General features: G+C 40.5%; 1 protein-coding gene across 1 annotated transcript in view; it reads right to left on the reverse strand.

Moving 5' to 3' along the window:
• Nucleotides 1–22,281, reverse strand: part of LOC111576599 (probable E3 ubiquitin-protein ligase HERC1) — a 297,883-nt gene that overhangs the window by 222,003 nt on the left and 53,599 nt on the right. Inside the window, exon 5 of the mRNA XM_055011138.1 lies at nucleotides 3,047–3,159. Within this exon, the coding sequence (XP_054867113.1) occupies nucleotides 3,047–3,159 (113 nt within the window). The remainder of the gene's footprint in view (nucleotides 1–3,046; nucleotides 3,160–22,281) is intronic.

Consider the following 22,281-nt stretch of genomic DNA (forward strand, 5'->3'; position numbering starts at 1 on the left):
AATAAGGACATCAATAGAGAGATAATCTCACAAAGAGGTGACACTTTCACACACATGCACACAAGCCACATCTGTATATTTAATTTAATGCAATGAACGTTCTCTGAGAAGACTGTTTATTGGCTCAAGTTATTTTTCGATTACATCATAGCAGAAGATTAAGCAGAAACGTCTCTGCATGAAATTACATTCTCTCAGATGTGTCATTTGCTTTTATCATATACAGTGAATATTTAATGTGTTAATAAATAGCCAGATGTTTCTGCTTTAAGAATATATGGTTAAGTACTTTACAAAATGTCTAATGTAGTTAGTTTAGTTTATGTAAGAATTTTTCTCTTGAGCCATGATAAATTCGGATTTTTAAAGTGTTGTTTTCCTTCTGTCTCACTCTTTTCTGGGGTCGCCATTTAAATTAATCCTAATTATGCAATAAGTCCAGTATGTAAGTTAAATACACAGAAATGTGAAGCACATGTAACCTGACTATTTTAAAATCAGGCTCTGCAGAAAAAAGGGTTTCCTCTTCATTGCTTGGTACATGCATGTTCGTTCTACTTGATCTGTTGCTACATTTGCTCAAACATGGCTAGGTTTCTTTCTTTTCTGTCTTTCTCTACGACAACTTTTATTTCAGTCACATGGGTGTATGCTGTAATAACTCAGTTTTATGTTCAAAATAAAACTGCAATACAGGAGAGAGAATATTAGTAAATGCTCTGAAGGAAACCCTCTGAGAAATATTCGCTCTCTGCAGTGAATCTTGAGACTGTGTGTGATGATCTGCTGTGGTTATCTGGTGGTTTCAGAGTCATGCCCTTTACCGTCCCTCTGTTATTTACCCACCAGACATACACAGCTTGACAAATGTTTTGTCTGACCTTCTAAATTTGTTTCCCTTCCTCTTAACTGTGATTTTATTTCCCTTGGACAGGCGAGACAGCGTGCGTGTGTGAGTGTTCGTACATGTGTGGATGTGTCTGCTTATTTATCCGTTCACAAAAAAAAAGCTATATAACCAGAAAGATAAAACCCATCCTCTCCTTGCTGAAAATTACTTACATCAATTGTTCAATTAAATAAATTAAAAAAAAAAAAACACTGTCCAGGGCAGGGAAATTTAAACAAATATTTACAGCAGTACATACCCACTTACCATCCATCTAATGTGTGTCTGCTGCAGTCTGGAAAGGGTTAAAGTCGCCACAGGCCAGAGCAGAGTCAACATCAGCCATGCCTTGGCTGGCCTAACCTGCCAGATCGATATCTGCAAATAATAAATTAGCTCCCCAGAGGGGTCGCACTAAACCTTTAGCAACACTGCCCTAGAAAAGTCCACAACTGGTGTGTGCGAGACTCAATAAGCCAGGTGAATGACTGTGCAGGGGCACATCTTTAGCACTCCATAATAGAAAATTAATGGTGCTCAAATCAGTGCTGAGGGCACCCTGAGGGTTACCTAATAGGCCTAGTTAGAACTGTCATCCCTCCCAGAGTCACCTAAAATATCACATGCAAACACAGGGAGCCAAGAAGAGAGGAAAGAATGGGTGTGCATTTGTGTGTGGTTAGATCAGCTGGGGTACGTTGGGGATGAAGACATCAGGAAAAAAAAGCAAGTAACAACTAACACTGCAAGAGTAAACCTGTATTTCAAAATGTCAGTAAAAATAATTAAATCGCTGTTTGTCTACTGGATTTATTTCAAATATAGTCCTTTACTCCTGAGTGAACTCAACCTATAATTGTCTCTTAATGCTGTGACTTTTTGTTAGTCTTTGTATTAGCTTGCTAGCTTGTTCTTAGCGCACACTGATTGTTCCATGCCAAATAAAAACCCAGGCCTGATGAGGACATTCCGACCCCTCTTTACTCCACCTTAAAGCCAGATTTAATAACATACTTTAATTCCCTTCAGCAAAAAACAAATCTGAGCAAAACACCAACTTATCTTTCAACAAAAAAGAAATTACTTTTGTGATAAGTACTGTGGATCAATATTAAACTTTTACATTTAGACTGTATCCTGTTTGCTTTGTTTGCCTATGGTCAAATGTCAGATGCTAGTTATTTCAGTCAATCTGTTACATGCCTTAATTTTAAGTAATAATTTGCAGCCTCTAAAGTATGGAACCATATTAATCAATAATTCCTAACCCGACTAGGTGTTAAAGGTAAATTATTTTTTAACTTTATACTTTGTATCCTCAGTTTTTAGACAAGCTGTAGGTCACAGAGTAAAACACTCTTTAGACTGTTGCTTTTTAACAAAGAAGAAAAAGGGATTGCGACAAAAAATATTGGAACAAAATATAATTCTAATTTTCCCCAATTTAGATTTTAGCTTGATCATCTGCACTTTAACAAACCTTCAAGAAAAGTTACATCAATAGATAAGAGACTAAATTAAGCTAGTTTTGGAAACACAGCCAAATTTCTGCAACTAAATAAGAATATAACTAGTTGTAAGTGAAACATTAATTTAAGTTTGTGAGGGAGAAATCTCAGAAATATAGGGAGATGATCAAACATGATTCTGAACTCAGCAAGTAAATAATGTTTGCCGTGTTCAAGCATAAACTTATCTAATCTAAAAGCTGTTTAAAAGCAGATTTATATGCCCAACGGGCTATTAATGAGGCTTTAAAACACATCTGATCACTTATTCCAGCTGGTTTATTTCCTTTCTTTGCATAAACAACTATTGGATTCAATAAACACACTTCATATTGATCCTAAGCCACACGGCAACACATGCACCTCTCTTACCCCACCCAACATGATTTATTACGATTGTGCATGCCGAGAAAATATGAAAAGAAACACACGCATGCGGAAAATGTGAAGTTTAAATACCCAGTGATTTCTTGTCACTGTACCTCACACATGCACAATCTTTCAGTCTTTCCCCTAAACCTTATTAGCCTATGCAGTAATATCACGGGGGTTGGGATGTGTGGGGAGGGGTTTGCCTCCTCATCTCTCCTCCTATCCCCCTCCGGTCTGGACTTCGGCAAACTGTCTGCTGCATTGACAATGAACTTACCCACATGCCGCCACCGTGCCATCCTCCAGCGCAAACAGAGTGTGTCGCTCTCCGCAGGCCACTTGACATATTTTCAGAGATGATGGAAGACTCTGGAACAAACACGGTGCCAGCTGGAATAAAATAAAGTTCCCAGTGAGGTGAAGAAACGCACAGTATCTCTGAGTTGCTCTGTAGTTAAGTTGGTATACTCCATCAGACTGGCAAACATCCCAAAGACAGGCACAGCTACAGTAGATCCTCTCAGTGTAGATGAAGACAGAACAACGTGAACAACAGAGGGAACAAGAAAGAAACAGCATACTCCTTTATGGGGCTGAGCTGTGTAGATCTGATGTTTTTAAGTCCCTGTGTGTGTCTGTCTGTCTGTGTGTGTTCATGCCAGTGCCACAAAGAAAAAATGAAACAGCCTATGAGAAGAAAAGAAAGCCTGGTTCCTCATCATGCGCTTGTTAGCTTGTCCAATCTATGGCAATCAGCACAGTCCCAGGGGTTGAAAGACACGAGATGCTGGGGAAAGGGAAGCCGAGACTGAGGAAAAGATCAATACTGCACTGTGAAACAAGAAGTGTGGGCTATTTACTCTCCATTGATCTGATGATGCTGGAGAAACACCTCACTCGGCTATTAAATTGAGGGTATAAGTCTAGTGTAGAGGGCTTTTTTTCTTCGTCTCCCTCTGTCTTTCTCTCTTTCTTCACCCCAAGGTCAAGATAAAGCTAAAAACATCCACAAACAAACAAAAATGGATTGTTTGAGCCAGGGAAAGTAATTAATCTGAATTAAAATGCCAAGGGAACAGACACTAACTACCTGTCTAAAGTGAAGTTTGGCTCAGAGCGACAACCACATAGGACGTAGGATGGACTACTACAGAAAACATTGATAAATACAAATCGAATGCTAGCCGGGGGCCATCAGAGCTTCATGGGAGCCACGATAAGAACAGAATTGCACCCTACATGAAAAAGTAAAGAATAAACTAGAATCATCACCTCAAGGTTGTTTACAATTGCAATTTAAACCCATGCCAGTCCAGACTTGGACAATAATGAAGACTCTGAAGTGCATAAGTTCACTGAGCAAAATGAAAAGCTGAGTCAAAATTCTTGTACATGCTAGCATACTTAGCCAATAAAGCTGATTCTGATGGAACAAAAGTTTAGCTACGACAGTTGCCAGTGTGGAGACATAAAATGCTGAGCAATAAGTTGTGTTGGCCTTTTTGCTGGAGAACAGTAAGCATGACAGATAGTCAAGGTGAATAGATATGATTTTATGCATTATAATGCACAAAATAGCAGGTTTAAGGCTCAAGAACATAAGTTCAAGAAAAAGCTATATAGAAAAAAAATAGGAGTGTGTAGAGAGAAAAAGTCAATTCCTGATTTCTATTTCAATCTACAGAACCTTAAAATGTTTTACTCTTCTGCTTTTTTCTGACATTTTCTTTTATTTTTTGGATAAACTAGAATGCTTGTGAAAGTAAAAAATCTGCTACTAATTATCAAATTGTGTTTTATGTTGTGTTATTGTGCTACATAAGTCAAATTTATTGTGTATAACTGGTCAATTTACAAAATAAAGCCAGACTGGTTTTCCAACATATGTCCAGTGGCAGTGCTGCTAACATCCAAACTCTAAGTGTGAAACTCTCTTTCCTTCCATGTCGTTCTCTGCCTTTCTTCTGCTCCTCAGAGGAGAAGCCTTATTGACTGTGTGGCTGTATTACAACAAGCAGTCTCTAATGACTCCCTGAAGACCTCTCTATCCCTACTGCCCACCCCCTGTCTCTCTCTCCCTCTCTGTCTCGCTCTGTGTGTCTCTCCTTCTCTGCCTGCTCTTCAGGCTCCAGTTCAGCAGCTAATTAACCCTCTCTAATAGCGTAGATTACATTAGCTTTGAGCGGCTCGCACCCTCCACCGGACTCGCACTGCCACACAATGAACCCAGCCTTGCTTTACAAATCTCCCCCTTCACAAGAGCACAATTATGAATTCAAACAACTTCTTATCCGCACTCACTCATCCAGGGACAGAAGCCCTCCTCTGCAACCGCCCCACTCCTCCCCTGCCACCCATCTCCCAGGCCTTCACACAGAGAGTAATGAGTGAACTGAAGAGAGGAGACCACACAACAAGATGGCCATGAGGGGGAGAGGGATATCGAGGGGGGCAATGGAAGGACCCCCATTGGGTAAATCAGAGAGGTCACTATAGGTGTTTCATTGGGTGAGCCTACAGAAGCCCAGCGATAACCCTCCATTTTAACATTCCTATTCAGAGCAAAATGGAATCTTAATTACCGTGGACAGATAGAGCAAGAAGGGGGAATACCAGGACCAAATGGAGGTTTAAGTGGTCAAAGAGAAGGAATCAGACACAAAAATAAATGACTTAATCCAATGGAAGGTGTTTTCTTCACAGTGACAAAATTGGCAGAAAATGTAAATGCTTAATTACCACTTAGGAATTGTTTACATTTTTACTTTTATTTTTTGTAAAGGTGTATATGGTTATATATCAGAATGTCAATAAATAACCAGAAACCCATCATGCCTACAAATACACTCCTTTTGATGGGATAGAAGATTTTTACACGGTATTCAGTATCCTACCTTAAGAATGTAAGATGGTACTATGGCTGGTTAGTCATCTCTGATACAACTCAACTGAGCTATATAACAGTGCCGCCACCATTAAACTGCAGGAGTCCAACCACAATCGCAGTGTTAAAACCAATGGAGCACCTAGGACGAGATAAAGGAACGCTACATCAATGAGAAAAAGACATTTTTTGAATTGAAAGTTTTTTGTCTCTCTTATGGCTCTTACAGCACTTAGTGGTGTTTTATGAATGATAATGAGATGAGGTATGGGGGTGGTAAAAGAGGGCTAAAAAAGAAATAAAGTACGGGAGAAATGGATGTAATCTGCACCGTCCAAATGTAAATTGGTACATTTGTAGTGAAAGGACATTCTCATGTTTCTTTGTCCGAACAAGTAATTTTCCCTCCGTCTTTTTTCTGTAAGGCTTGCCATAGCAGCATTTTCTACAGCATAGAGCACTCTCCTTTCTATTTCAATAGGACAGCTCATTTGCTAGACTCTGAGCCCAAACTGCTGACTGGGTTTTTCAAGGCTGTGTACTTTGTGTGTATGTGTGTGTCTGTGTTTGTGTGGACTAGTGCGCGTGTGCAAACGCTTGTGTTAAAAGAGAGAGAAAAGGGAGAGAGCTCCATGAAAGAATGGTAGGAAAATGGAGGGAAAGAGCGGGAGAGAGAACACATTGTATCATTAAGGTACTCAGAGATCATTAGATATATAAGGGCTGGGCTATGCAAGGTCAGGGCTGCTGTGTTTTCTAGGTCGGCAGAGGAGCAGTAAAACCAGTCTAATCAGCTGCTTCTCTTCCCTCTCCTCTCCCCCGGTATCACTCCCTTCCTCTTCCATCTAGAGGTAGTGTGGATTCCAGCCTAGTTTATCCTTGCCCCTGTATGTATTTACCAACATTATCAAGGCTCATGAGCCAAGGACACAGTAAACCACACAAAAGACACAGAAAGGCTTTGAGCTAGATATTGGCCTCATTATGGGGTAAAGTTGTTGGCTTCCCGTCTCGCTCACAGGATGCACAAGGATTCTTTAACAGGTGCAAAAACACTGCTTGACTAACCAGTATTTTTCATTAAGGCTGTCATTTAAAATGGAATTTAGTAACTGGCCATCTGCCCCAAGGATGTGTTTGTGAGTGTGTGTGCAACTAAGAAACAACAAAGCGATCACATTTTCTTATTTATGGGGGCAAGGACATTGATTTATTGAAAGATAAATCTGTTTCATATAAAAGTAACTGGCTCACTCTTTTCAGGTACCCAGGGGGTGGCTTGCTTCATGTTCTCCACAGGGTGCAGGACACTCCAACTTGAGTTAGTACCTGTAATTTTTTTATGTATATATTTTTTGACACTCGATCTCTCTTGTGCACACCCATCATTAACTCTGTGCTGCGACTCTCACTCTGCTTAGTAGCTCGTTAGTTGACCAGTACTGAGGGAGAGGCCACTTCAAGAGGAATCGCTGAGTTTCAGGTTGATATATTCACAGAGAAGAACAAAAATTCAGATTTATCTTCCCAAAGTTATATTTTGTAATTTACACTGCACATCGAACTGCAATACCCTGATTGGTGGTACCTTATGTTTTGCTTTGACAGTGTTAAATTGATCTAAAAAGTGGTGCTTTTGCACTCCATGTTGGCAATACGTGATTATATCAGTTGTTGAATGGCTTTTAACAGTCGCATTCACTCATGTTCCTGCATTTTCAATTTATTAGAGCCCCTCCTTTTGCTCTACAGCAGGTTTCAGCTTCTTGTTTTGCTGTGTGGCCCGTATCTCTACTCTCACTGCTGTCATAGGACAATCTTCGGCCAAAGCATGCAGCAAATTTTTAGCATAAAAAAAGCTTTTAAAGATTCATTTAACAGCATTTGGTCGCATGAAACAACAGACAGGCCCCAGTCTATGGTCTCTACAAATTAGTTTGTATAGTATGTTGTGTTGTCTAACCATGTTGGAAATAATAACAGCTAACCAATATCATTTTGTATGTTTACGATATATTAACTCGTTTCCATCAGTTATAGTTGCTATGCATGCCTACCTACCATCACCCCAATCGGTCAAGGCAGATGACCACCCTCCATGAGCCTGGTCCTGCCGGACGTTTCTTCTTGTTAAAAGAAAACTTTTTTCTTCCCACTGTTGTTAAGTGCTTGCTCTAACAGAATCATTGGATTTGTTAGATTTCTCTCTATAACATTGTGAGGTTTTGACCTTACTGTGTGAAATGCCCTCAGATGCTTTACACTGTGAATTGGTGCTATAGAAATAAAACTGAATTGAATTAAATTGGTCAGCTGCACTGAAAGCCACACTGAATGACTGTAAGAAATATGGCAGGAAACTGTGAACTAATAAGTTAGTGCTTAAAAGGTGATAATGCGTAAATGTTCTATCTGCTGCCTAAGTAGCCAAAAGAAGAAAAAAAAGAATCATCGACTCCTTATGTGACATAGGTCCTTAAAAGTCCACTGAAGGACACACCGCTGCTAGCCTTGGTGGCAGGAAGGCAATGCTGTTAGTAATGTGGCATGTTCATCAAGATAATGATGGATAGCTTTAAAACGGACCCTCGGCTTTATAGAGATGAATGTCCGGCTTGGCTTCTTACTCAGCACTTTGGCCTTTCCCCTGTTCACAGTGCTCTTTATCACACAAACACCCTCACCCAGGCTAAGATGGAGATTAGCAAAGCTTGACTGGAAAATGGAGTCAACTAAAGCCTATCAATCAAACTTTCTCCAGGCCGATCTAGAGAGGAAAACACACCACACTTCCAAAAAGGCATTGCCATACACTATCAGCAATATTCAGAATGAGTAGTGATGGCTGGTCCTTAGTGTGCTCGTATCAGATAATCAAGAACAAAAGAGAAAGGACAAGTGTGTGAGAGAGAAAATATGTGTAAAAGAATGCCTCTCTTGCTCTTGACCGTCTCATTAGGCTAATGTTTTTTTATAAGGCACTTCAAATGCCAAGGCATTGGTGGATTTAGTGTAAACTTAACTTCCATTACCTGGCAGGCATTAATTGCTCACTGAGCCCAGAGATTTTCCCCCTGGGGCCTCTATGTTTCCTCTCTGTCATCTGGCTAACTATTCTGTCTAGACTAACTTAGAGCACCATAATCCACCATGGGGATCAATAAACTGCACATAATTCAGCTCCAATAATGAGCTTTCACTTCAACACAAGCGCCAGCCCACTTCCCAAGGAACCGGCACGGGTGTAAAATGATAATGTAATTATTAAAAGGACAGACAAAATGAGTAAGCACTTTCACAGAGAGAGGGAGGGCGAGCCCGACTTCAATTAGACACACTTAAAGCTATCATTGTTATTTGAGAGAAAGCTAATCAAGGAGGAGATACAGGGGCATCCATTTCAGCAGGTAATGTAATGACGCTCGCTGACTCTCCCATTTCCCCAGGCTCATGATGTTATAAAGGCCGCCCTGTAGTCACGCGTGAGTGGGCACTCTTTAATGGAGTGCAATGGATGTGGTTTCCAATCAGAGATACAGAGGAGGGGACTGGGAATGGATAAGTTGGAGATTCATATTCTAATAGCAACACATAAAACCATATGTGTGAGGGGTCATTTTACAACTGTAGTTTACAGCAGTTTTTTAGGAATAGAGGACTTGCTTTTTGTATGTAATGCAGCTATTAAAACAACTTTCATGCAGCGCAAAGCATTCACGTCTCTACAATGTCATAGTATATTATTTACGCACAATCTCTGCCCTGGTATACACAAATCAAACCAGCAGCTGCCTGTAGAGACCAGCGTGAGAGATTTGGTGTATGACAAAGTAAGGCTTAACTTGGGGGCCTTATCTGTTAACTACTGTTTCTCCAATTATATGCATCCTTGAACTCCAGTGAAATCAAGAGAAGCTAGTTTGTTTTTTCCACCCAACTGCTCCTAATTCATCTGCAGGCTACGGGAGGTCCAGGGTGGATAAATCAGGCTTTTACGGAAGAGTTGCTCCTACTGTTTATCTGCTGGTGACATTTGCTGCATGGCCCCAACTGCACCATAATTACCCCACTTATTCACTAAACAGGAATCATGCCTGGCAGGAACCCCCTGCCACAAAGGTTGCAGGACTTACGGCTATATTCAGCCTCCAGAGTTCAATGGCTATGGCTTCATGAAAGGACTCCATTCATTTGAACATCAGCATGGGTTCACTTTAGCATGGTCTAAAAGAAGATGGGGGCTAAACTGACTCGCCTCAATAGCCGGAACAAAGAGCATCATAGCCCGACGACGGTGATGAATTTACATCTGACTGCACATGCTTTGCTCACACTGCACACCTTGGCACACTTTGAATGTCACAGTTCCCATAGTGGACTGGCATTTGGAGAGGATTCTCCTGCCCCTGGAGCCAACATACTGGGGGTGGATAGCAATCCATATCCTGATGAGTAGACTGACAAGGGAAAATGACACATGAAAAAATAAAAGCCATACATCTCAATAATTCTATTTACTGTCATCTTTCAGAATGTACCATATAGTCATTGTGCAATTACTTTAGAAAATACATTACATTCCTGTGGTGGGACATTATCCTAGTTTTTCTCCTCAGTCTCCTCCTCATTGCCGTTTCAGATGATTTACGAAGCCCATTGTTTTGAGAGCACACCCAAATACAGCTAAACTAGGGAAATGCCAATTAAAACTGGGGATATTCTGTGTTGCTTGTTGTGCAACTCTTCAGCTGCCTAGAGTTCTGAATAGTCTTATCTGTCAAAGATAGTAAGCACAGATGGATGACAAGTGACAAAGGGATATTTGGTTGAGGTTGTGCAGTAATGAGTGTCACGTGAGTACCACGTTCGAATTTCAGACGGCCTCTCCTGATCCTAAAGCTGCAATCAACACTGGGCCATCTGCAACACTACAAATTAACATAATTGGTGTATATTACACGCTTATAGAGAGTACATTTTTATCCACAATTCGTCGTCCTTAACAAGATGAGCTCTGGAGATACTGAGAGAGCAACACTGTTGATTAGACACAGATAGCGGGAGCAGACAGTGACACTTGGTGAAAATGGATGAACTGACAATTGGAGTTTGGTGAACAGCCAGGTGTTGGGGCCAGAGTGCAAGTGGGCCAGTGTGCATCTGACACAAGCACCTTCACTACACCTGGAACTGGGGCTGAGGTGATCGACAGCCTGGCCATCTTGTCAGACAGCTCACAGACAGAATGCAGTCAACACTTAGGCCTCTTCCAGCTGCTCTACTAGAATAAATTGAACTTGATTAGAATTAATCACACTCAACCTTGTGCAATTTGCAAATACCAGGGAAAATATTCAAGGAAATCAGCTTGGAAGATTGTAAGAAGGGAACAAAAGAATGAATATGACTATACCAGTGTAACATAGCTTTGACCATGTGCCCTGGCCATTGAGCAGTTTTAAAGTAAAAAGACAGATGTAGACATTCGCTAATTTAAGTAGAAGTGAGACTGTATTACTTGGATATGGAGAATATCTGAGAAAGATTCAACACTGGTCAAGGGCAAACTACTTCTACATCAACACTACATCAAGTTAGCTTTTAATTTCTTTTTCAGCGAAAGACAATGTCTCAAGTCCAAGCATTGAGATTTTTTTTTTTGCTAACAAACTACCACTTGCTATCCTACAGAATGCATGCACACAGTGCACATGGCAAAGTAGCAACACAAAGGCAGTGCCATCTACGATATTATTATTATTATTTATGCTTCACGAAGTTGTAAATCAAAGAGTCTTGAAGAAGATAAAAAATTGATGATAAAGACACACCACTTACATTAATAGAATTTATTCAGGATGAAGGAGGGAAGAAAGTCACCATAAGTTAGCCGTTTCCTTCCCTGTGTACACCATGAAAAGATGAAGTATGCAAACTGCCTGATTTTAAACTTGTATCTAATTGTCTCACGTCATGGGTCTGGGCCAGGGCATTGTTGCTTGAAGAATAAATTGGGTAATTCAATTAAAGTACTTTCCAAAGACACATCGTAAGTGATGGAGAATGACTCTAACCCAGGCTTGAACTCCGTGCCCCCCCCATCGCTCTGCTTGCCTGACAAATGGATGGCGGTGTATAATTGAAACACATTGCTGCCAGCGTAGGTCAATAACATCACTCTCTCTGCTCACCAGCACCAGATTAACAGACTCTATTTTATCTTCTCTCAGCCTGTCCCAGCTTGACAGAGCGGGAGCGTCAGCTGCTTATCCATAAAAGAGGCCCCTTATCTTGAAAATAAACAAATACATAAAGTGCAACAGCCTGCTGTCTGTCCAAGCAGTTAAGGGCTACTTAGTTTAAAGCAAACATGTGGGCAGTGTTTTGTTTAACACATCATCATATGAGACGAAGCACTGCTGTCACTTCACAAAACCTGGACAGACATTCTCCACAAAACATGGACACAAAATTCTAGATTCTCAGAAAAATGCCTTCATTATCCAACTGTTGTTTTAAATAAACTCGTGTTCATTTTCTATTTTTTAAGAGCACCATCATGAAGACCAATGTCATTCAATGTCATTCACCAATGTTTGTCTAAAACAAGGACAAGATGTGTCTTAGGACATTTGTGATGGCTCTAAATAATTAACATTTTTGATAATTTAAAAAACCCTCCTTCTGTGGATGTGTAATGCAAAGCCATCACTGTTTATGTGCGATAAACATTGAGGATTAATTAGCTTAAGCACAAGTGTAATATGAAGCTAAAATGGGTGATTATATGTATTTAAGTCCAAGCATAACAAATCTACTGGCTTAAATTAATTTGATAAACAAATGGGAAAAGTAGGGTTAAGGTTCAAGGGTAAAAAACTCCATTATCTGCTACTCCTCACTCTGCTTTCATGTAATTATATGTTAGGTTAGACAGAGTTAATTGAATCTGGTCCATTGAATTTGTTTACAGTTTAGCCATAAGGATTGGAAGCAATAATTCCTGACTTTCAACATCAGACTAAATGAACAAGTAGCCTCAAAATAAATTCCTATAGGGGCTAAGTGCATACAGCTTTGTGAGTGTGTTTGCATTAATTTTGTGTGAACTTAAAGCTCGTGTTTATGCAAGTTCCCACGTGGAACACACACAAATTAACCATGGACGGATATTCAATTAAGTCCTTTGTAAGGGGTCTATGTAGGGGCGGGACAGGATGCACAGTACAGTAATCCGTGATGCACAACAAGGTGGCAGCTCCATTGTCTGTCTGACAGATAGAAATTATTTGCAGGGATGCTCAACCAACAGATTAGACCACTGTTGGGGGGTGAGATAAGATGGTAGCCAGAAGTATGGAAGGTGCCTCCTTTTTCTAGCTCAAACAATGGTCTTAATCCATTTCCTGTCTCACAATCAGGTTGTCTGACATTACTGTTCAGTATCCTACACACTTATTCTCCCCCTCTTTCCCCTCACCTATGCCTGCTTTCATCAAGAGGAAAGCTTAAAGCAGAAGAGACTCCATCATATAAATTATTTGTGCATTGCATTAGAAGCCCCAAAGCCACTGTTAATGAGACTTTCACTGTACTATTATCACATGAACTGAAGTTTTAGCTCTTTTTTTTTCTCACCTTCGTATCCTGCTGTTGGCTTTCTATCTGAGTAACTCCTGGCCTTATGAGTTATATGGCAAAACACAATTTCGCGTTTAATTCATTGCTTACCACTGACTTGTCTGTCAGCCGCAAGGCTTCGTCCTTCCTGCCAGTACTGTACTTTTTCATAGTATTTTATTATTGAATCGTAACCTTGGTGAGGTTGCTTTCAGTTGAATGAAATCATAATTCTATAGATTTACACTGCACTGGTCTGACCTTAAAAGCTGTCAATAGGGAATTCAACAAGTATGTTAAAAGCATTATGGCTGAAAGGTCCTTGACATCACAGAGAAATCATTATTGTAAAAATGCATGACTGTCTCTCTTTCACTAAAGTGTAAATACTGACTCAGTAGCTAAAGTATATAAACCTCAATCTTAAACTTTAACTATTCAACTAACTTTCACTCTTGTAAGTTTCTTACACTGCATACTTCACAGTGTATACGGTGCTTACAGGGGTCAAGGATCATTTACTAGGAATTAAAGTAATCTTGTTATGTTTAGAATCTTTACTTTGGGTTCCTTGATAATTTATCTGGATCAAAGAGTCAATGACATAAAACTGTTCAAGTACAGCCAAAGTGACAATAAGACATTGTTGTACAGGTCGGTTTATGAATCTGATACACCTGTATTCAACACACAGTAAATCCTCTAACAGTGTAGATGGATTTGGGTAGAAAAGCACATGCAAGTGTGTGCCAACAGTTCAGTATGTAAGCGTTCATATATGGACCACCTCCAGTAAACAGTGATCAGCCACATCCTCAAACATTCACGCTATGTTGCCAGAAGGTTCTACCAACAGCTGTCTGTTCCAGGGGCAACTGCCTATTTTATATTTGCTTAAGTAAAAATGATTATTGCCAATTAGATGCCCATTAATTGTGCAAGCATGGGATGCTGCCAGCTGTTTACATGGGGGAGAAAAATAGCCCTTCTTATTTCATTTTTCCCTCGAACATAACAGCATAGTCTCTTTCTGCCAGCCGGAAAAACACGCAATTATTAAATATAAAAACATACTGTAAATTTGAATGTGACAGAGGAAAGACAGCTTACAAATACTGTATATCAAAAGCAAGTGGGTGAGTTTGTGTGTTTTCTTATGATGGCAGATTTTAAGGAAAAGTCAAAATTTGCCTACAGTAGCTGAAATAATCACAGAAAGAATGGATCGATTGTGTAGAAAAAGCCAAAACAGACCTTTAGGCAAAACTCTAAATAGTGACCAAATTAATGAGTTGCACTTTTGTTTGACACATCTGCAGGCAAGGAACCGAGTAAAAAGATGTTGAAGTTGCTGCTGTGATTAATTTACCCGGCCAAAGCATTCCATAGAAGTAAAAATAAAAATAGAGCATACATAAATTACAACAATATACATTTTTCTGGAACTGCAAACCCATGCCAACACTCATAAATATAAAACAACAGCAAAAAGTGATGTCTAAAAATTTCGTCCAACATCTTTACCCTACCAAAGCAGAACTTTGCCGCTATTATGTGTTGAAATGGTGATGAATGGTTGTCAGCTGCTCTGGCAATCTGGATGGCTTTAACCTGACCTCACAACAATAGCCAAAGACCCTCAGCTTGTGCCCCAAACCGGCAGAAAGAGCTGAATTTAGTCTTTTCAGTGGTTAGCGACTGACCCCGGCACAGCCTGCTGAGTCTCAAAGCAGCACACTTTTATTCCCACAAGCCCAGCCCATGTTCAGTCTCAGCTTAGGCTTCCAGGAAGAAGCATCTGTTGAAGGTGTCATTAGTTTACCTCTGACCCTTTTCTGAGCCGACCCTATTAGAGGAATAGAGACTGGACACAACCTGCCTCACCTCTAAAGATGGGCGCTGAGTTAGCTGATGCTGCAATTGTGAGTAGACGAGAGATATAAATACCGTTCAAGCCGCCATGCAAAGCTCTGCAAAGGACTGTAGAAAAGATAAATGAATGTTGAAATCGAGGAAAATTATTCAACCATTTACAACCCCTGCTAGCAGATCACTGTTATTCTATTTGTCTTTCACCACTTAAACTGTAAAATCATACAGAGTGCTGCTACCATTTCTCTCTCCGGTTTGTTGCCTCACTTCCACAAAATAACACATCATTGGACAGATAGCATCAATTCTGCCCTCAGTAATCCCAGCACCTCTGGTTGTATCACTCATTCAATTTCTGCCACCGGCTACAGCAAACATTACACATTGCATCAACATTACCGGAGAGAGGCAGAACGGTGGAGAGAAGAGGGGAAAAAAGGGCTGTATCCATCATGTCATGATGCCCCTGTTATTGTGACAGATCAAATTCAGTGCTCTGTGTGTGTGTGTGTGTGTGTGTGTGTGTGTGTGTGTGTGTGTGTGTGTGTGTGTGTGTGTGTGTGTGTGTGTGTGTGTGTGTGTGTGTGTGTGTGTGTGTGTGTGTGTGTGTGTCTACTGTGTCTGCTTGTAAAAGATGCAAACTGTGGTCTCCTTGATTGGCTTGATTGGCATTTGCGTGACTGTGGATGCTGCAAGTGGATTTCTGAGAGCTTCCTGGCTTAGATGACCTCCTTTATACAGGAGCCAGAGCTGTGGCCACTATGCTTGTTTTAGCTGCTGCAATTAACCTTGTGTGGGTATAACCCTGAAACCCCACCCACTAAGCTGAAGGGCAAAGGACATTAAAGAAAATATGGCAGGAAAGTGACAAAAGAACACAGAGGAAGACACAGAAAAGAGACAAGTGGATGTGTAGGGCAAAGATTTGGGGCAAAAAGAACTGGGAAGAGAGATAAGTAAAAACAAAAATTGTCCAGGAAGAACTAAACAATTGTAATGATGTAAGGGCTTGAGCATTGACGCGATTGGGGCTTTGGTTGCTTCCTTGACTGCCTGACAGACTGGCTGGTTGGTTACCTGGCTCACTGCTCTGTGTCTCTGCTCTGGGGGACATTGGTTTGCAGAGCAGGCGGAAGATGAAGAGGCAGTGTCAGGCTGCCTTTTAATGGTCAGGAGTGTAGTTAGTTCCACCGACTCAAGCCTCTCCCCCGTGATTCTGGGTCCACTCCACATAACTGGCCATAATTCAACTCATTTGGCAGTTTGAGGTCTCGAAGGTCTAGGGATAAAAAGTGTGGAGAGGCCTAATGGCAGACGGAGGGACCAGCTGAGGGCACTTCTTACGAGATCTCCACAGGAGAACATTTCTGGAAGAGACCCTGGAAACCACAAAAATCCATTAGCTACTGAACAGGAGGAACAGGCAGATCGAGAGGAGAGAGGCAACGGGGCATGGTAAGGTATCAGTTGTATGGCTGTGACATGGCTGAAAAATAAAAGCCTTCAGTCTTTCAGTCTTCAGTAGCACATCAACTCTTTTACACTGCCAAGCCATCAAAGTACACATAATAATTACACATCAAAAAAAGGCCAAACCAAAAGACTAAATTTATTTATCCATGATACAAGATTTTTGACTTTAAAAGAATGTTATCTTCATTCTTATTTCTTAAGTGGCTCAGACTCAGAACCTGTATATATTTATCACAAAGACTATCAACTAAAAGCCTGCATGGAGCTCAAGCCCCAAGTGCCTTAATCTTCATACAGTACAAAAATTGGACTAATTCTCAGATGATGTATCGACAATTGCTGATGAATCTATGTGTTTCATCTATTAGTGTTGATTGAGACTGAGGTGGCTCTGAGTGATAGTTTAGTGATGTGGTTTAAAATAAAGCACTACAGCATCTATGGTGAACATTTACAGCAAGAATCCACCACCACACTGAGTCTCACAGCGGCTCTGTGGGAGGCTATGCCTCCTAAGAGGTATTAATTGAGATGTTGAAGGAATAAGTGGAATGGGACCAAGATGGGGCACAGTGTGTGTTTGATAGGAGAAAGGATATTTTGGCAAATTCCAGCCCAGGCATGTCTCGGGGGGCCCTTTGAGACCATCTCAAGAGAAGGAAACCGCGACGTTTCTGAATATGTGTGTGTGCATGCGTGTATGTGTGTGTATTAATGCGTCTCTGTGTAAATGAGAAAGAGAGCCCTGCTGACCTCCAAGTTGGAGTGTTCTAGCTACACAATTAAACGGTGTTGAAGCATGAGAATGAATAATCAATCTGGTTTATTATCACTGATGTGATAATTATTATTGTGGTGAAAATGGCGCAGAAGGTACAAATATGTCCTTATTCTTGCAAAAAACCTATAATATCAATGTGTGTATGTGTGTGTGTTTCATATGTATCATATACTTTTAACTTGTAGTTACAAATTGGCAGCTCACAGATCATGTCTACATGCTTCCACAAAAATATTAATAATGTCTGACTGAAATATACCAGCTGAGTATTACACACTCAGACATACCACAATTTGCTCATACGCAGGAAGCGGGCATCATCTTTGTATCATATCAAGATGGGAGGATGAGGGAGGAAAATGTTTAAATTTGACAAAGGGAGAGGTTTTCCAGTCCAAGTGGGTGTAATTTTGGGATTAGGATTCGCTGTACGCTGGTTAGGGGACACGTATATGATGTGAAGGTTAATCACAGGCTGCAGTTTTGTAATGCTAGTCGTCACTGTACTGCAGTGCAATCAGCACTGTGAGAAAATAAGTGGGTCACAATGCGAGACCTTGATTAAAATCGCAGTGATTATAGTGCGGCTTCAGCTCTGATTTTGTGGGTTTCCCAACATCTGTCCTCGAGAGGAGGAACCCATATGAATGAAAATAGACAATATAGACGTTAGCATGCCTGCAGACACACTTCATGGGTGCAAACACGTGCATGCTCCCACTTTATACTGTACACATGTGCATATCCACACAAAAAAACAACTGTAAAGCCCAGAACATTCTTTGGTTTCTTTGTCTAGTTTTGTTAGAAAATGTATATTGAAGGAAATGTTTCTTGCAGAGTCACTTTCCTCAAATAATTACTTGTCTCTATTCTCGAGGAAGCTATTGAAACACAGCATAAAATGGAAAATTGTTCTGGTAACATTGTACTCATGATGTTAGTGTTCTACGCTAATTACAAACTGCTTTATTTAACAAAGTAAGACAATAACAGATATACTTTGTCAGTGAAAGGTTTTGCTTTTGCACTAAATATCTGATACTGATGGTGAAGCTGTCAGCCTCAAAATGTTGCACGGCAGTTGACATGTAGGAAAAGATGAAAAACAAGTCACAATCCCACCCTCGCTATTACTACCAAACAAACACAAGCGATAGCTGTTATCATAATGGGAACTAAATTAAATATGATAAATTGAATTCTGTATTTAGTGCCTGAGTGCAAAAGTACAATAACTGCATGATTGATATAGTTTTTCCCCTTTTTTTCCCCTACTGTGCCTGCCAAGTTCATTCTGAGTCTATGCGAAAAACAAAGTGCAGGCTGAAGGAAACAATGCTTGTGCCATTTAACAGCAATGTGAAATCAATATATGTTCTGAAATGGCAGGAAAAAACATCATTGTAAACTAGTTATTGACGTGTTAAAGTAATTTACACTTGCTAGTACAAGACAGATCGAGGCAATATTTATTTAGCTGGCAAGCTGGCGGTGGGAAAACGATACGGCAGCTGCAGATGCTGGTGTTACAATGTCCGTCCATCAAACTGTCCCCCTCTACCCCCCTCTTCCTACTCACTACCCTCCTCCTTCACTTTCCCAAATGACTGGCTCCCTTTTTGCAGCAACCTGACAGTCTTAAAACAACTGTATAATTAGAGCTGCATCTGTCACACAGGTTTATCCTGGCTTTCAGTTTGGGAGTCACAGGCTGTGGGAAGCACCTGAGGACAAAACACCAGAGCAAAAGGGGGAACGGACAACACTTTAGCAAAAAAACAAAAAAAGATGTTGTTCACTCATGTAAATGCTGGAAATTATATTATTGTTTTAGTTAAATGATTTTTACATATATAAGAAGTGTTGCAGCAAACAGTTGTACATCAGGGAGAAACACTTAATGGCATATCATTGGACAGCACATGAGCGATGCAATTAGTTTAGTACACTACCATGTACTAGACGCCCAGCAAAAACCCTCAAAAAAAGGCAAAGGGTGGAGAAAAGGAAATATGCAGCTGTATGGTGAGCCATCCCACTATCAGCTGTTGCAATTAGGGAGCACAATGTAAAATGTCACAGCGGATCTGTATCATCGGCAGCCCTGTCACAGGAAAAGGGCAGGAGGAGTGGAGAAGTGCGGAGTATGGCGAATCCCATCGGCCAAGCCTGTTTAAGTAATGCGAGAGCGGAGATCGTGTAACATTATGGCAGGACAACTCTGGGACTCTAGTTCAGATGATGTTGTGTCACCCCATTCCAACTAGGAAGGGACAGAGATAGTGGCAATATGATTAACTGGCAATATGCATTAGTCTCCTACAGGTTGATGAAATGCAAGACAGCAAAGGTGCACAGAAGGTAGAGATCAGTGTATACGTGTACCTCTGGATGTCCACAAGCTGATAATAGCTGCTGAAGTAAGGCAAATGCCCGAATGCACTTTAATGACAACCACAGTCATTGATAAATCAAAGAATGTATAATATATGATACTTTTTAGGATAAATATCTTAAGAAAAAAACTACTTAGAAATAAAGCTGTGGTAATATTTATTATTTTGGTTACTTATATCAATTTACAACATGTACTCTGAATAAAATAGATACAGATGGCATGAGATCAAATAAAATGGATTATACCCTAAACAGAACCATATAAAACAGATTTCCTCTGCTGGCCTGCCTGAATTGCTTTCATGCTTCCACTTTCCATCTACATTAAGAAAATAATGGTGACGAAAGATGCCTTTTAATTTTCAGCTCAGCATCATTTTGACATGTGTAACTGATGAATCTCCACAGGATATAATAAATCATTTGCAGATTTTTTCCCGTTTTTGATCAAGTTGGGATGACCAGACTTCTGCCCATATTCATTATATTTGGAAAACAGATTGAAAGCATGCCTAGGCATGCTCTCTGTTATTGTCATTACACACCCTGCTCAAGCTTCTGAACAACAGTAGAATTATCACCTCTGCACATGCACGAATAGACTCACACGAGCAGATATCTGTCCACAAGAGGCAATTATTGTATTTGTTTGAAAGAACACAAACTCCTACAACTAATTTAGGTGTTTGTCGCCTGTCTGGGTTAGAGACCATGATCTCAACATTGTCAAAACCATGAATCTGCTGGACAGTTAATGTATTTAGGGATAGAACGGGGAACATTTGAAAGATTATGTCTCTTTGTGCCTCGTTGCTGGAGCAACAGTATTACAAGAAAGATTCCTGGCATGTGGGACCATAGCATAATGTAAGCTCCCTCTCGTGGCTTTGGAGTAAATTGCAATGCAAGCTTTGGTAAGAGAATGAGTCCTATCCTTCTTTAATATTGTTGAAAATGTAATATTTTTCAAACCTTATTTTCTGTTTAGAAATCCCTGTGTCAACTAAAAAGGATAGATTTATTTTGGAAACCTGTGAATTATCCATTTACATAACTAAATATGTATGGAAAGTAGGAGAGGAGTATCTGGAAATATTTTAGTGAATCAAAGTTAGCAGGAGAGGCATGGGTAAGTGCAGTATGTGTGTTTGTGTGTTGTGCAGCTGCCTGCCGAAGGAGTCAGCGAAGGTTCACTTACAGTACCACAGAAACCCCGCAGCTGGGTTTGCCACTAAGGAACAGAGATGCCCAGGGAGAAAGATAAAGATGTGGAGAGTATGTGAAAGAGGGAGCAAAAGAAAGAGAGAGGGAAAGAGGAAGTATGTGAGAAAGAGGGAAAGTGGAGGGTGTGTGTATTCATATTTTTCCTATTTTGCCACAAGCTCTTCAAAGGCTACATCTTGCCTACAACACATCTGGGAATGGGAGTGAAAGTTGAAGAGTTCCTCCTGCTCTTTTCTCTCAGCCCCCAAACCCATTCTGCTGATTCCTCTTTTTTCCCCCTCTCCTCTTTCCTTTCAGCCCTCGTCTGGCTCCCTCCCTCTTTCCATCATTTACCTTCTTGCACAAAACTTGGCAGCGTTTGTCCAGCTGACCTCTCCTTGACATAAATTTTTGCTAGTTTTCTGCTTGTTTCACTTAAAATGTCCTTTTTTAACACGCACAAATTCTATTATTCCACTGATTTATCAACGAAACAAGAACAGCATCTGACACATCAATAACAACAAGAAAAAACTAAACTGGGACAGTGTCTAACGTGGTGATAGAAATTACCTGCACCGGCTGCCTAAATACGAGACAGTCTGGGCCAAAAGACATCAGCGGATCTACGCTTTTTCTATAAACACAGCAAAATGTTCAGTGAGTGAATGCTGATATGGAGCACTGTGATTCCTCTGAAGAGGCGTCGGCAGGTTAAGAGGATACCTTTTCTCTCTATATTTCTACTGTTTTAGTCACGCCTGTGTCTTCTTTCCAATTTCACTTTTTTCCCTCTATCTTCCTTTCTTGCCAAGGTTTATCCCTGAGGTGTCCTCTGGGGCTACCTACTGGATAAGCCATTTGAAATGTATTTTCTAAAGAACCTTCCGTTCCATTTTTGAACTGCTGCTATCTCTCTAAATGTCCTTAAGAAAAAGTGTGAGAAAGAATGGTAGCAAATGTTTTCAAGCACTCTAGCTGTACTTTTCTGTGTAGTTTACTCATACAAAAAGAAGGCACAGTTTCCCAGCAGCAGTGTGGTACAGACTTCTGGGACTGTGATCTGTGCTGATGTGTATTGCAGAATGTGACCTGCTCTGAGAGGAACCTCCACGATGCCAGTATTGTGAGGCTCAACAGGGGCTGATGGAAAGGCCAAGCACATAGGGCAGAGTAGGAATGTGGCTGAGATCATCCATTAGTAAAACTGGCAGAGGTTTCTTCTTAACCCTTTAAACAGTATTGATACTAGCTGATGGTGTAAACTTCAGACGATGAA

This window comes from Amphiprion ocellaris, chromosome 6, assembly GCF_022539595.1.
Source record: "Amphiprion ocellaris isolate individual 3 ecotype Okinawa chromosome 6, ASM2253959v1, whole genome shotgun sequence".
Classification (NCBI taxonomy): domain Eukaryota; kingdom Metazoa; phylum Chordata; class Actinopteri; family Pomacentridae; genus Amphiprion; species Amphiprion ocellaris.